We start from the raw sequence: 13,934 nt of genomic DNA on the forward strand, positions 1-13,934 counted from the left end.
ACCCAGGACCCAGATGGAGATGATGGGTTCAGTAGTAATGGGACACTTAATACTAAAGACTCGTTTCATATCCTGTCAGTCCAATTGTTTGTTATACTTTGTTATTTTATGTTTTTTTTTGTTACTAGGATCCTTGACATGTATTAATAAAATATTATTATTATTTTGACCTGTTGCACAACTTTTACTGTGAATGTTATTTTGTCTTGGAAACTCTCTGTTGGGGGAGTTCAGCTCCTTTTGGGAGTGTAGACTCTTATCTTGGATATCATTCTTGTTTACCTGAAATGTTTCCAAGAAATTATTGTCTCAAACTAAAAGTTGCATCGAGATGTCTAAGGATGAGAAGAAATCTTTATTTCACCAAACATAAAGACATAACAGAGCTCCCATTGTGGAGTTACATTATGTGTAGTATCTGATAAGAGTGACTATTATATATTAAAGGGGTTGTCTGAGAGTAGGAGAAAATAGGAAGTTGGCCGGGAAGGGACTGCATAAAAAAATAAATTTGTACTTATCTCGTCTGGTGCTCCTGGTATTTCATGCTGTGGTCCCTCCATGCCGGGACCCTGCTCCAGCTCCACCCGTCTCCTGTCCCAGTGCATTATCAAGTGCATACCCTGGTCTCGTGTCGCACCCGTGTACCTCCTGGCGGGCCACTGCCGCGCGACTCACCTTGCCGGGATCCAGTGGCGTCTCCCACAGCTCCCTGCGCACCGCCGCCGCCACATAGGGCGCACGCTCGCTGGCTCTGCCAGATTTAAAGGACCAGCGCACCGATAACTGGCGCTGGCCAGATGCCCTTCTTGTTAAATTCCCAGCCCCTTCCTGTCTTCTCTGCCGGATCTTTGTGCCTTACAGCCTTAGAAAAAGCTTAGTTCCATGTCCCATGCGTTGATAATGTTTTCCCGTTGTGATCCTGGATCCGTTCCTGACTATGCTCCTCTGCTGCCTGCCTTGACCTGTTGCCACGTCCCCGACTCTGATCCCGTGCTGCCTGTCCTGACCTACTGCCTGTCCTGACTATGCCTAACATCTATGTACCTTACCTTGGCTGCCACTGCGGACGAAGTCGCACCTGTGGAACGACCTGAGGGTACCACGCTGCAGCAAGTCCAACCCTCTTTGCGGCGAGCTCTGGTGAAAACCGTGTGCCATTTAGACTCGGGTCCCAGGTGACGCCCTACGTTATCATCCACAGTGGTCCAGTGGGTCCACTACCCCTGGAGCCTGACACCTGGAGAGGAGCTTCTGCCCCTTGTCAACAAACAGGGGCACAGCATGAAGGGACAGTGGTGCAGGACACCGGGAGCGCCAGGCAAGGTGAGTACAAGTTTATTTTTTATGTAGCCCCTCCCCGACCACCTCACTGTTTTTTCTTACTCTCAGACAACCTCTTTAATGTCTTTTTTGACTGATCTGTTAGTAATCTGAGTCTAGGAAGCTGACACGCCCTGTAAACTGGAGCTGCCAGTTCAACTGTCGATGGTTTTAGGTGGCTCTAGTAGGTCCATAAGTGGACATCTCATCACAGCTAAAGATTCTTGGATCTTTATTGATACCAGCTGTAGGGGAGTAAGTACCATAATGGCAGAACATACAGCTGCTTTTAAGGTTGACTGGACCTGTTGGGGGCGGGGGATGAGATTTGTGAACCTCTGGAGTTTTCATTCGAAAGATCCTACAGCACAAAGATGTTGAAAGTCAAACCAACAATCATGGAGAGAAGACTAGGTAAGAGGGGACACATGTACCACGTTCTTGTGCTGGTGCTCTAGTCTATAGTAGTTCTAACCATCCCCCAAAGAAGTCTCTGACCTCTATATACTTTACCTCCCTGAGAAAACTAATTTCATTCCCAGTCCCTACAAGTCATTGAAAACTTTCCTGACCTGATATCCTGAGTCTTGTGTAAAGTAATTGGGATTTTTTTTGTAAATTTACATATGAATCTCTTTTCCCAGGATGGATTTATACTCATTGATTACGGTCATCTTGGTGATTCTCATGACCAGTTTGCTGGCTAAATATACAAAGTTATTGTTTGAGAGGTCCAAGCTGCCTCCCGGACCAACGCCTCTTCCCATCATCGGTACATTGTACAAGATAAACTTCAGCAATACTGTCAAGTCACTAATGGATGTGAGTAAACAAAGAAAAATGCACCCAAAAAACTTGCCTTAAAGGGGTTTTCCCATTAAAAAAGTTCTCAAATGTTAATCCCCTAGTGATGTTTACACAATAAAGATATTTTTTTTCCCCCTTACTTTACTATTTTACTTTGTTTTATTACTGTTTAGCTCCTATAACTCACTTATGGTCAGTGTAAAATTCCATAGTTTGGGCGGGGGAGCTTCATGATCCCTCTAGTGCTATGAGATGCTGTGTGCTGACAATGTGCTAAGGTTATCAGGGTATGGGGTTTATCTTCACTTTTATTTAGCTTCTGAACATTCTACTAGTAAAGAGATGAGACAGATCAGAGATGAGAGATGATGAGATATATGAGATGGATGTAAAACACTATGACACACTTCAGCCCACATGGCGGCTATAATTGGCAGTCTCCGTAAGGATAACTATTACTTCCCGAACCCTAGTCACAATACCTTATCACCCGACTTGTGTGTCTCCCATGCCAGCTGAGACACATTCACCCTATTACTGTAACATTACTGCTTTTTGGCTATAACAACACATATTATATATAATAAATAGTTTCTTCTGATGGGAAGTTCTTTTTATGGCCATTTATGAAATATTAATGAAATGATTCCATCAGATCCTACTACGTTGGTTTGTTTGTGTTTTCTCCAAGATGTCAAAAAAATATGGCGACATATACACAACATACGAAGGTCACCAACCAGTTATCATACTGTGCAGTTATAAAGCCCTCAAAGAGACCTTCATTGACAAAGCAGAGGAGTTCAGCGGGCGAGGTCCTTATCCTTCCTTCACTGATTTTACTAAAGGAGATGGTGAGTATGGAGCCCGGTATCATCTTCTGCTAGAACCCAACTAGAAGCTGTAAACTTCTAGTGCAGTGCTGAAACATTGTAACATCTGAAAGGATTAAGATACATCAATATCCTATGTTTGTGATTGATAGATTGTTGGGTTCTTCAAGGTAAGAACTAGAGATGAGCGATTGGTTCAGTTGTAGATTCAGAATAATCTACAAATCAAAAGGTTCTTATAAATTTAGTTCAATTTATGTTAGGGTCATGGTTAGATTTGTTCAAAAAAATTTTTTTTAGAAAATGAAAAAAAACAAGATAGGAACTTTTAATTAATATAATATCTGTTTGAGAGGACTATAGGTGTTTATGTACCAATTTTCCGAACAAGTGGATCAACTTGGACCAATTAGATTTGGAATCTGCGATGATAAGCGCATGTGCTCTACCACTGGTAGTGGAGCAGGAGCTACCGCGCATGCACAGAGCTCCACGGAAGCCTGAGAATACAGCTTGTGCACAAACACGAGTTGTAACAGGAGCACAACTAGGATGTTCATGGAGCTGGGACAACAGAGGTTACTGGGGTGTGGAGTAGCCTTTTGTAGCCAGAGCCTGGGCAGGCTAGTACACGTCCCAGTAGTCTATCCCGATAATTTGCATATTTGAAAGATAAAGTTTGCATCATATTTGGCAATGTACAAGTATTAGAGAAAGATGGTTTAGGGCTGAGGACAGAAGGAGAACCCACCATCAGATCTACCTTAACAGGTGATTCCTGGTGATTGGTTTCTTGGTCAGAGGAAATATTAGAAGCAAATATTTGATGTAATCATAGAGAACGGCACAGCATGTTGAATAAATATGTATATAGTGGCCAAATGCATCCAAAACATGTTCAAGAATGCAGATAAAAACACTAAAAAGTGCCAGAATGAGGCACACAGTCCCCCAAACAAAAATATATTACTGTCTGGGGGTCATCAGAGGGTGTTTGAGGTTGGGGTGTGGGTGGTCCCTGGAATAGGGACTGGGTTTCCCCCTTCCCCCTCTTTGTTTGGGGGACTGTGTGCCTCATTGTGGCACTTTTTAGTGTTTTTATCTTGTGTGTGTCCTTGAATTTATGAATAAAATTACTCTGTTTGATATATATTGTTTTGGGCCATATATTTGCATCACCTTTACTTTGTGCATTTCTAGAAGCAGATATTTTGTTACAAAGTGGCACTTGTTTTTGTATGCACTCATTTTTGAGAAGCCCCCCCCCCCAACCAACTTTTCACATTACTGATTTTCCAATCCGTCCTCTGTAAAAAGCCCACCCCCAAGGTTATCCAACTCTCTTTTAAACAAAACTCAACCCTTTTGACTAGACCACAAATTGGATCCACGCTGTCAGTCCATTATTGATGGACGTCTCTGCTGCATTTCATCTCTGGAATAAAGCAAGTGGAAGCAGGAGATTTACAGGGGATATGATGCTACCAGCAAGATACTGGGGTCGACCTATGACTGCTGAGACTACACGCTGCCGATGCACCTGACCTTATAGGTACAATTCTAGAACTAGGCTACAAAGGAAAGGGATTTTGTAAATCTCTCCCAAATACTGCATGCTTAGCAAGGTGTTCCAATTTTGGACAATGAAAATTCAGCAAGTACAGTCAAGGTAAGTCAAAAAAGTTTAATGGAAACTAAAACTACGATAATATGAGAACCAGAGGTTTGTCTTTGATCTGGAACAATAGAAGGGACTATGCCGGGAGTGGAGAGGGTGGATTGTGCAGAGATCAAAAATTTAGAGGCATAACAATCCGGGGACCAAGAAAAAGAGGTAATTTTATTTTATGTATGTATTTTATTTCTATGTATGTTTCATCTAGAATCCTTGTATTGTGTTTCACAGACTTTGCGTTTAGCAATGGTGAGAAATGGAAGGAGCTGAGACGTTTTTCCATGTTAACTCTGGGCAATTTTGGAGTTGGAAAACGTAGCTTCGAGGAACGGATACGGGAAGAGGCCATGAGTCTGATTGATGTGCTGAGAAAAACGAATGGTCAAGTATCTGGATGTTACTATATTATCTATATTTGTGGCCACAGGCTATAGAACAGTGGTGGCGAACCTATGGCACGGGTGCCAGAGGTGGCACTCAGAGCCCTCTCTTTGGGCTCCCAGGCCATCACCCAGCACAAAGGTCACCATTCAGGACTCAAGAGCTGAATCAAGGAGGTGTGGACAGAGCTTGATTATCATTGTAGCCCCTTCTCCAGACCTGTGATTCATCCTATTAAGGGGACTTTAGAGGGAAACTACAATAATAATACAAATCTCTCCTTCTTTCTCCTGTATTGGTGTCCTCGGGGCGCCAATACGTTTGAAACCTGTTACTTTAAATTGGCCTTTGTGAAAAATAGATGGCTTTTTGCTTGAAGTTTCGGCACTCGGTCCCTATAAGGTTCGCCATCACTGCTATAGAAGATATCCTATCTCCAAAGGCAATTGATGTTAATGTTTTTTCTTCCATATTTTTTTTTAGGAGCCTTGATAGACCCCAATTACCCTTTACTGCGTTCTGTTTCCAATGTCATTTGCTCTGTGGTGTTTGGTAATCGTTTTGAGTACAAAGATGAAAGTTTCCAAAAAGCTGTAAAAGCTATTCAAGACAACTTCCGACTCACGAGTACACCCTGGGGAGTAGTGAGTATGATTTTTTTTTTTAAAAAAAGACTAAATACTCAATGGGGTATCTTAGAATTTTCTCTTTTTTCTCTTATTTTTGTGACGTTTTTTGGCAAATGTGATATATTTAAGGCTACATTCACACGGCTGTGTGGGGGACATATATACGGTCGACATATATACTCCATATATACGTTCCCCATAGAAGGCAATGGGCTCACGGTGCCGTGCAGGAGCGGTAAAGAGCAACACACGTGCGGCACCCTACCGTTCCGAGGCCGGGAGAAATAAGACGCTATGTATCGCTATGGAGAGGGGCAGGGGTAAGCAGCGCTCATCCCCTCCTCCTCTCCTGGATTATGACGTGTGCCTGCTGTGGTACGGTACGGCAGGCACACATTTGTGTGAATGTAGCCCAAATTTTAAATCCAGATGTCAATCCGTCGGGTTTTCATTCAGCCACGCCCCACAATTTCCGACACGCGCATGCCGGTGCCGATGCGCCACAATCCGATCGCGTGCGCCAAAATCCCGGGGCAATTCAGGTACAATCGTCGCAAATCGGAAATATTCGGGTAACACGTCGGGAAAACGCGAATCGGGCCCTTAGCAAATGACCCCCAATGTGTTAAAAAGTCACAAATAAACTCCAGTCCTGCCCCGGGGTCGGGGAAAACTTTAGAAGAAGTTGCAGAAGAGTTTTGAGTCTTTTGTACGACTCTTTAACAAAAAGTTGCACCCCCCCCCCTGGGGGTGTATATCCACCTCTAAGATAAATCAAACAATTCCAAAAGTCGGAAAAAAAACAATAAAAGACACAAAGTCCTAACTAAAGATAAAGGACCCTTAATGTTACCTTCACAGAGCCTATAGTTTCAACATGGTGTCTCCATAATAATGTGTCCCTAAATTTGAATCCGGGTTTGGGTCCTTTTGGAGTTGTTCTCTTTAAAGGACCCAAACTCAGACAATTATGTCACATGCACAGAATAGTTGTTGGTCTGTAACAAGAAAGAAGCCTAAATTCATTCCTTCACTAACTATTTGCAAGTCTCCAAACTGCTCTGGAAAGTTTTGGCATAATGTCACCTCCCGGTCACCTTTCAATTATAAAACTGTCTATGGCCAGGGACACAATGCAAAATCTTCTGTCACCATAATTATAACATACGCCCCCGTATACCGATGTTGACCAGCAGACATGCAATGATGCCTCGTCTGGAGGCAAGGAGCATTGAGAGAGGGACTACCGGCACCAGATATCTAGAGAACGTTGTGCTACAGAGTCAGTTCCCTGAATGTATAAAGTGATTTACATCATAGTTGAGGCTTTATCCAGAAAAATATCTGCAGTAATAAAGTTATGTTTGGGATCTCCGTGTAGGGGCATCTATTTCACAATGTCGTTAGCTGTATCTAGCTGGGGGATGTGGTAGACCTCCTTGAACAAACACCTGAAGGTGAACCGACGTGGGTGAATTATTAACCTTAAAGTCATTTCATTTAAGTAGAATGAATTGATGATTAATTTATATCAGCCTCTAAGAAATTCAATGTTTTCTCTTGATTTTTTTTAGAGAAACTTATGATATTGATTGGTTGGTTGTCCACATAAGTCACCTGATGATGAACGGGGCATCATCACTTCCTTTTTGGTGGGATCTGGCACAATTAAAGGGGTTATCCGGGTTTTAAAAATTACTGAGGGCCGGCCTGGGGAGGGCTATTTAAAAATAATAAACATGTACTTACCTCGTCCAGCGCCACCGATGTCCCGCGCAGCGGCCGGTCTTTTCTGTGCGCCGGTTTCCCGCACAGAGAAGGACGGATGGGAGGAGCCGGCCACATCGCGGACCGGAAGCTCCCTGTGCGCGGCTTCTGTGCCCCTGTAAACAGACAGGGGCACGGATTGAAGGGACCGCGGCCTGGGCCATCGGCGGCGCCAGGGGAGGTAAGTACATGTTTATCATGTTTAACCCCTTCCCGACATTTGACGTAATAGTACTGCATGGCGGGAGGTGCGTTCCCGCAAAATGCAGTATTATTACGTCAAGCTTCTGGCCCCGGCTCCTAAACGGAGCCGGGGCCAGAAGCTGCGGGTGTCAGCTATATATCATAGCCGACAACTGCCCCTAACAGCCGCGATCGGAGATTTCTCCGATCGCGGGTGTTAACCCCTAACACGCCGCGGTCGCGCTGACCGCGGCGTGTTAGAGGCATTTAAAGTTTAACTAAAGGGAATCGGACCCCCCCGCGGCGCTTACCGGGGGGGTCCGCTGCTCCGATCGCAGCCCCGGGACTGCCGGTGCCCGGGGCTGCGAGATCTTCATCCCGGTGCCGGGTCCCTGCCTTCTGGCAGGACCCGGCTGTAAGACACTGGGCATGCGCAGCATGCTCAGTGCCTTACATTACACAGTGCAATACATCTGTATTGCACTGTGTAACCTGTAAAAAAACTTGAACAAGTGATCTGAAGATCACTTGTTCAAGCTTAGATGTAATTACCTGTAAAAAAAGTAAAAATAAATAAATAAAGGTTTTTTTAAATAAAAATAAATAATAAAAGAAAGTGAAAGTCCCCCCAAACACCACATTTCCCTATACACAAGTAATAAAGTATAAAAAACACTAAATCACAAAAAAACCCCACTTATTTGGTATCGCTGCGTCCGTAACAATCTGTACAATAAATCCTAAACATAATTGGACCCCCTCGGTGAACGTGGTAAAAAAAAAAACCCAAAAACTTGCCAAAAATTTAAACTTTTTATCAAATTGCTTTACAAAAAATGTTCTAAAAAGTTATCCGAAAAAGTTACAAGCACCAAAATGATACCAATGAAAAGAACAACTAGTCACGCAAAAAATAAGCTTACAACCAGCTCCGTCAATCAAAAAATACTATAATTATGCCACTATAAAAATGGCAATACTAAAACAAATGCAATTTTTTCTATTCTAGTTTTCCTTCAATAAAATTGGACAAATAAAAATAAAACTATATAAATGAGGTATCACCGTAATCGTAGTGATCCGTAGAATAAAGATAATATATTATTGTTATGCTACAGTGAACACCCCCCAAAAAAATGCTAAAAATCCAAAACAAGAATTGATGATTTTATTTTCCTCCACACGTAAAAAGTTAATAAAATTGCTTCAATAAGCTAAAAACCCACTAAAATGAAGGGTTTTTTTACAGTGCATCTCATCTTGCAAAAAATAAGCCATTATGTGTCTAAATTGCTTAAAAAATAAATAAAGATTGTATAGCCTATTCCCAACGCGCATTGTTATAGAACGGTGCGGCGGGTAGTGACTTGCCAACACGGTTCAGACACAGTGATCGGGGCAAGATGGCGGCTGTTCCTGACGGCCATTCATCCTGCCCCATGGACCAGAAGGGTTACGTCCCCCCCACACACCCCCAGTTTATTATCGCTGCTACTGGCTCATCAATTCAGACGAGCCAATAGCAGCGAATTTACTTATGACGTCAGTAATACCGATCACCATGTCTGTAGACACGGTGATCGGGGCAGGGTGGCGGCTGTTCCTGACAGCCACCAATTTTGCCTTGCGGTCCAGAGGGGTTTTGTTGCCCCCCTCTGTCCATGTTTGCCGCTATTGGCTGGTCGATTTGGTCCAGCCAAAAGCAGCAATATTCGTCACAATGGGCATTGCTAGGGTGAATAAGAGCAACACTTGGCGAAAATTTCCCTACGAAAAAACAAGATTTGGTACAAAAGCGCTGGCCGTGCACATTGTACAGATTATGCTGTACAACTCTTACGAGCTGTTCCAATGTGCAGGTCCTGCCGTATCATTTCTCCATTTTCAAGAGGAAGATATTAGGAAACTAATATTGGGACAAGAAGGACGGGGCCCCAGTACCTCTGGTTTAGATGTTCCTGTGTTTTGCCAGGGCAGCATTTTCCCGGTGAATTCTGCTGCTTCTAATGGTAGGACTCAATAAAGAGTCTGTTCCAAAAGAAGAGTTAGGATGGACACCACATACTACTAAGAGACCTGCGACAACTCCAGAGTGACAAAAGTTTAGTTGGTCCCCTGGTCTATTCTACCTCCTTATACGCAACACATTCACAATTCACGCCCAACCTGTTGTGAATTAATTTCGGTAAAATGAATAATTGTAACAACTGTTATGTCCCGTTGCTCCCTATACCCCTCCATTATTTCATAAGGGGCGCCACATAACGGGCACTGAACTTTCCAGAAATAATTGCAATTTCCATCTTGGACTCCATTGCACATGATATTTGGAAACCACCTATATGTTCAAATGCTCATTTCACCACGTGTATTACACTACACCACATATTACACCTTGCTATATTCCCCAAGGGGTGTACATTCAACAATTAGGGTCACTTTTCGGGTTTTCCTCTGTTTTGGTACCACTACGGCTCTCCAAATGTATCCTGACACATATGAAGGATTTCTGTCAAATTTGGCCTCTAAAAGACAAACACCCCTCTTTTCCTCTACTGTGCGCCCATAAAGCATTTTATATGCACATGTGGGGTACTTCTACACTCGGGAGAAATAGTTTCACACCTTTTTTGGGGTTATTTAATATATTATCCCTTGTGGCTTACAAAAATTAGGGGTAAAGTGACATTTATAGGAAAATTTTCACCTTTTTAATGTTTAGGGCCTAATTGGATCATTCACCTGTAGGGGCAAATACATATATTACACATTGCGAAATTCTCTAAGGGGTGTGCATTCAAAAATTAGGGTCACTTTTCGGATTCTTATCTGTTTTATACCACTAGGGTTCTCCAAATGCATGTCAAACATTTCTGTCAAATTTGGCTTCATTTTATATACACATGTGGGGTACTTCTACACTTGAGAGAAATAGCTTTACACATTTTGGGGGGTTATTACATTTTTTTTTATCCCTTGTGGCTATAAAAAATTAGGAGTAAAATGACCTTTATAGGAAAATTTTTAACTTTTTCCTATTTAAGTCCTAATTAAATCAAACACCTTTATGGACAAATACACATATTACACCTTGCTAAATTCTCTAAGGGGTGTGCTTTCCAAAATGGTGAAACTTGTTGGGGTTCCGCTCTGTTTTGGGACCACTACGGCTCTCTAAATGCATCCTGACACATGTAAAGGATGTCTGTCAAATTTGGCTTCTAAAAGTCCAACGCCCCTCTTTCCCTTCTGAGCTTCACTGCGTACCCATACAACATTTTATTTGCATGTGTGGGGCAATTTTATACTTGGGAGAAATGCTAGTACACATTTTTTTGGGGTTGTTTCATCTTTAATGCCTTATGGGATACAAAAATTAGCCGTAAAAGTGACTTTTTTGGGAAAATGTTCATCTTTTTCCTTTTAGGGACCTATTTGAAGCAAACACCTGTAGGGGAAAATACACATATTACACCTTGCTAAATTCTCCAAAGGGTGCACTTTCCAAAATGGTGACACTTGTTGGGGTTCCCCTCTGTTTTGGTACCACTAGGGCTCTCCAAATGCATCCTGACACATGTAAAGGATGATTGTCAAATCTGGCTTCTAAAAGGCCAAAGCCCCTCTTTACCTTCTGAGCTTCACTGCGTACCCATACAACATTTTATATGCAAAAGTGGTGCAGTTCTGTGCTTAGGAGAAATAGTTCTACACATTTATGGTGGTTGTTTCATCTTTTATCCCTTGTGGCTTACAAAAATTTGGGGTAAAAGTGACTTTTTTGAGAAAATTTTCACCTTTTTCCTTTTTGGGGCCTAATTGAATCAAACACCTGTTGGGGCAAATACACACATTACACCTTGCTAAACTCTCCAAGGGGTGTACTTTCCGGAATGGTGTCTCTTGTTGGGGCTTTCCTCTGTTTTGGTACCATTATGGCTCTCCAAATGCATCCTGTCACATGAAAACTTTTTCAGCCATATTTACCCTCCAAAAACGAAACAACGCTCTTTCCATTCCAAGTGCCCCCCTGTGCCCGTACAGCAGGGTACAGTGACAAAATGGGTATTCGCATACTCAGGAGGAATTGCCCTCAACATTGTAAAATGCATTTTCCTTTTTAACCCATTGTGAAGGTGCAAATTTTAGTGTTCAATGAATCTATAGTAAGATAAAATTACATTTCTGTAATTTCACTTTCATTTATCTTTCACCCTCATGAAACGTTCATAGGGTTAACAAAATTCCCAAAGGTTGTTTTGAATATTTTGAGGGGTGTAGTTTCTAAAATGGTGTCATTTGTGGGGGTTTCCTGTCATGTGGGCCTTATAAAGTCACTGCTAACTAAATTGACCCTCCAAAAGTAGGTTTTGATGATTTTCGTGAAAATCTGAAAAATTGCACCTAAAGTTATAAGCCTCCTAACATCCTAAAAAAAGGAAAAGATGTTTGAAAAATGATGCCAAGTTAAAGCAGACATATGGAAAATGTAAGTTATCAAGTTATTTTAGTGATATGACCAACTTTCCAAAAAGTAGAAAATTTTGAATTTGGAAAACATAGTTTTTTTCAAAATTTTTGCCAAATTTCCATTTATTTCATAAATAAATACTAAACATATTGATTAAATTTCTCAACCAGCATGAAGTACAATGTGTCACAAAAAAACAATTTCAAAATCAACTGGATATGTTAAAGTGTTCCAAAGTTATAACCACTTATAGTGACACAGGGCAGATTTGAAAAAATGGGCCGTGTCAGGAAGGTGAAAAGTGGCTTCAGCGTTAAGGGGTTAAGTAGCCCGCCCCAGCCCGGCCCTGAGTAATTTTTAAAACCCGGATAACCCCTTTAAGCATGAACATTATTTTTTAGAGCAACTTGTTTTTCTTCTCTCTCTTTTTAGCTCTACAACATTTACCCAAATCTCCTGAAATACCTTCCTGGACCTCATCATCAAATCATGGAAAACTTTTCCTACATGGCAAATTTTGTCAGGAATAAGTTGGAAAGCAACATGAAGAGTTTTGACAGTGATAACCCCAGGGATTTTATAGACTGTTTCCTGATCAAACTGCAGAAGGTACAACAAATCTCAGATGGATTTCCCACATACACAATGGAGGGGGGGGGGGTCATTAAAGCTTAAGATCTTGAAGTCTTGAAATAATCACAATTTTTGGGTATGCAGAAACTATTCCTACTTTACGCGCCCTCCACACTAAGTGGACATGAAGGGGACCATCCCCACCCGTGCAGAGAATTACCTGTACCCTGTGCCAGGAACTGTCACAGGTGATAAAGCAGGTTATTGGGCTCCTGGTACTGAGCATGTTGGGTCAGTGGTATCGGAAGGTGATGATGTCAGTTTCTCCATTAATTAGTAATAAGTGATTAAGGAACTAAGTATATTAATGGTTAAGAAATCATCAGGGCCTGACTGTACTTGTGCACTGACGTATGCCAGCCGTACCGTAGCATGGCGGGTACATGTCGTGCCGGGCAGAGGAGGAGGGGGTGAGCGCTGCCCCTCTCCATAGAGAAACATGGGACACAGCTCCGTATTCCGAGAAAAGATAGGACATGTCCTATCTCTTCACGGGATATTTATCGGTATGTGGCCACACTTGTGCAACACCGTACCGCTCCCGTACAGTGCCATGCGCTCATTGCTGTCTATGGGGGGACATATAAAGGCCGTAAATACGTCGGCCGTATATGTATGTTCCCCATACGGCAGTGTGAATGCAGCCTTAGTGAGAGGTTCTTGCAAGTAAACTGCAGGACAAATAGACTTAAAAACTCGTTTATACCTTTAGCTTATACGAGGGAGTAATGGTGGACATGATTATTAATGTATGAAATTTTTTATTGTATTGTGTAACCTCTCTTTTATTTATTTTTATGTCTTTTTGCATGTACTCGTTTAATGTATATGTGTGTGTAGTGTATGTATGTGTTATGGTCATGCAGATGGTGTGGTTGTGACACAAGTAATTTCCTCTATGGGGATAATAAAGTATTCTATAAAGTATAAAGGACGCAGGAGTCCGAAGACTCATATATATATACATTTTCAACGTGGTGGGAGGAGCGGGGTGTAAATTAGGCGCTGATGCACCATCCCCCCATTAATTTCATGGTTTTCAAAAGTTCTCATCTGGATCTTTTTTTTAACCATAGGAAGGGAAGAATAAATCGGATATCTACAATATGGATACTTTGGTGATGTGCTCTATGATCTTGTTTTTTGCTGGGACAGAATCAGTGAGTGCGACCCTCAGATTCTCATTTTTACATCTTGTAAAACAGCAAGGCGTAGCAGGTATGTAACTGAGG

At 42.1% G+C, this 13,934-nt stretch overlaps 1 protein-coding gene across 2 annotated transcripts in view; it reads left to right on the top strand.

Annotated features, from left to right (window-relative positions):
• Positions 1 to 13,934, top strand: part of LOC140078096 (cytochrome P450 2F2-like) — a 31,470-nt gene that overhangs the window by 15,726 nt on the left and 1,810 nt on the right. For both annotated transcript variants that reach the window (XM_072125942.1, XM_072125943.1), the window contains exons 2-7: positions 1,968 to 2,145; positions 2,822 to 2,984; positions 4,870 to 5,019; positions 5,503 to 5,663; positions 12,502 to 12,678; positions 13,779 to 13,920. In XM_072125942.1, coding sequence (XP_071982043.1) covers positions 1,969 to 2,145; positions 2,822 to 2,984; positions 4,870 to 5,019; positions 5,503 to 5,663; positions 12,502 to 12,678; positions 13,779 to 13,920 — 970 coding nt within the window. In that variant the 5' untranslated portion in view covers position 1,968. The remainder of the gene's footprint in view (positions 1 to 1,967; positions 2,146 to 2,821; positions 2,985 to 4,869; positions 5,020 to 5,502; positions 5,664 to 12,501; positions 12,679 to 13,778; positions 13,921 to 13,934) is intronic.

Source organism: Engystomops pustulosus, chromosome 9, assembly GCF_040894005.1.
Source record: "Engystomops pustulosus chromosome 9, aEngPut4.maternal, whole genome shotgun sequence".
Taxonomy (NCBI): Eukaryota; Metazoa; Chordata; class Amphibia; order Anura; family Leptodactylidae; genus Engystomops; species Engystomops pustulosus.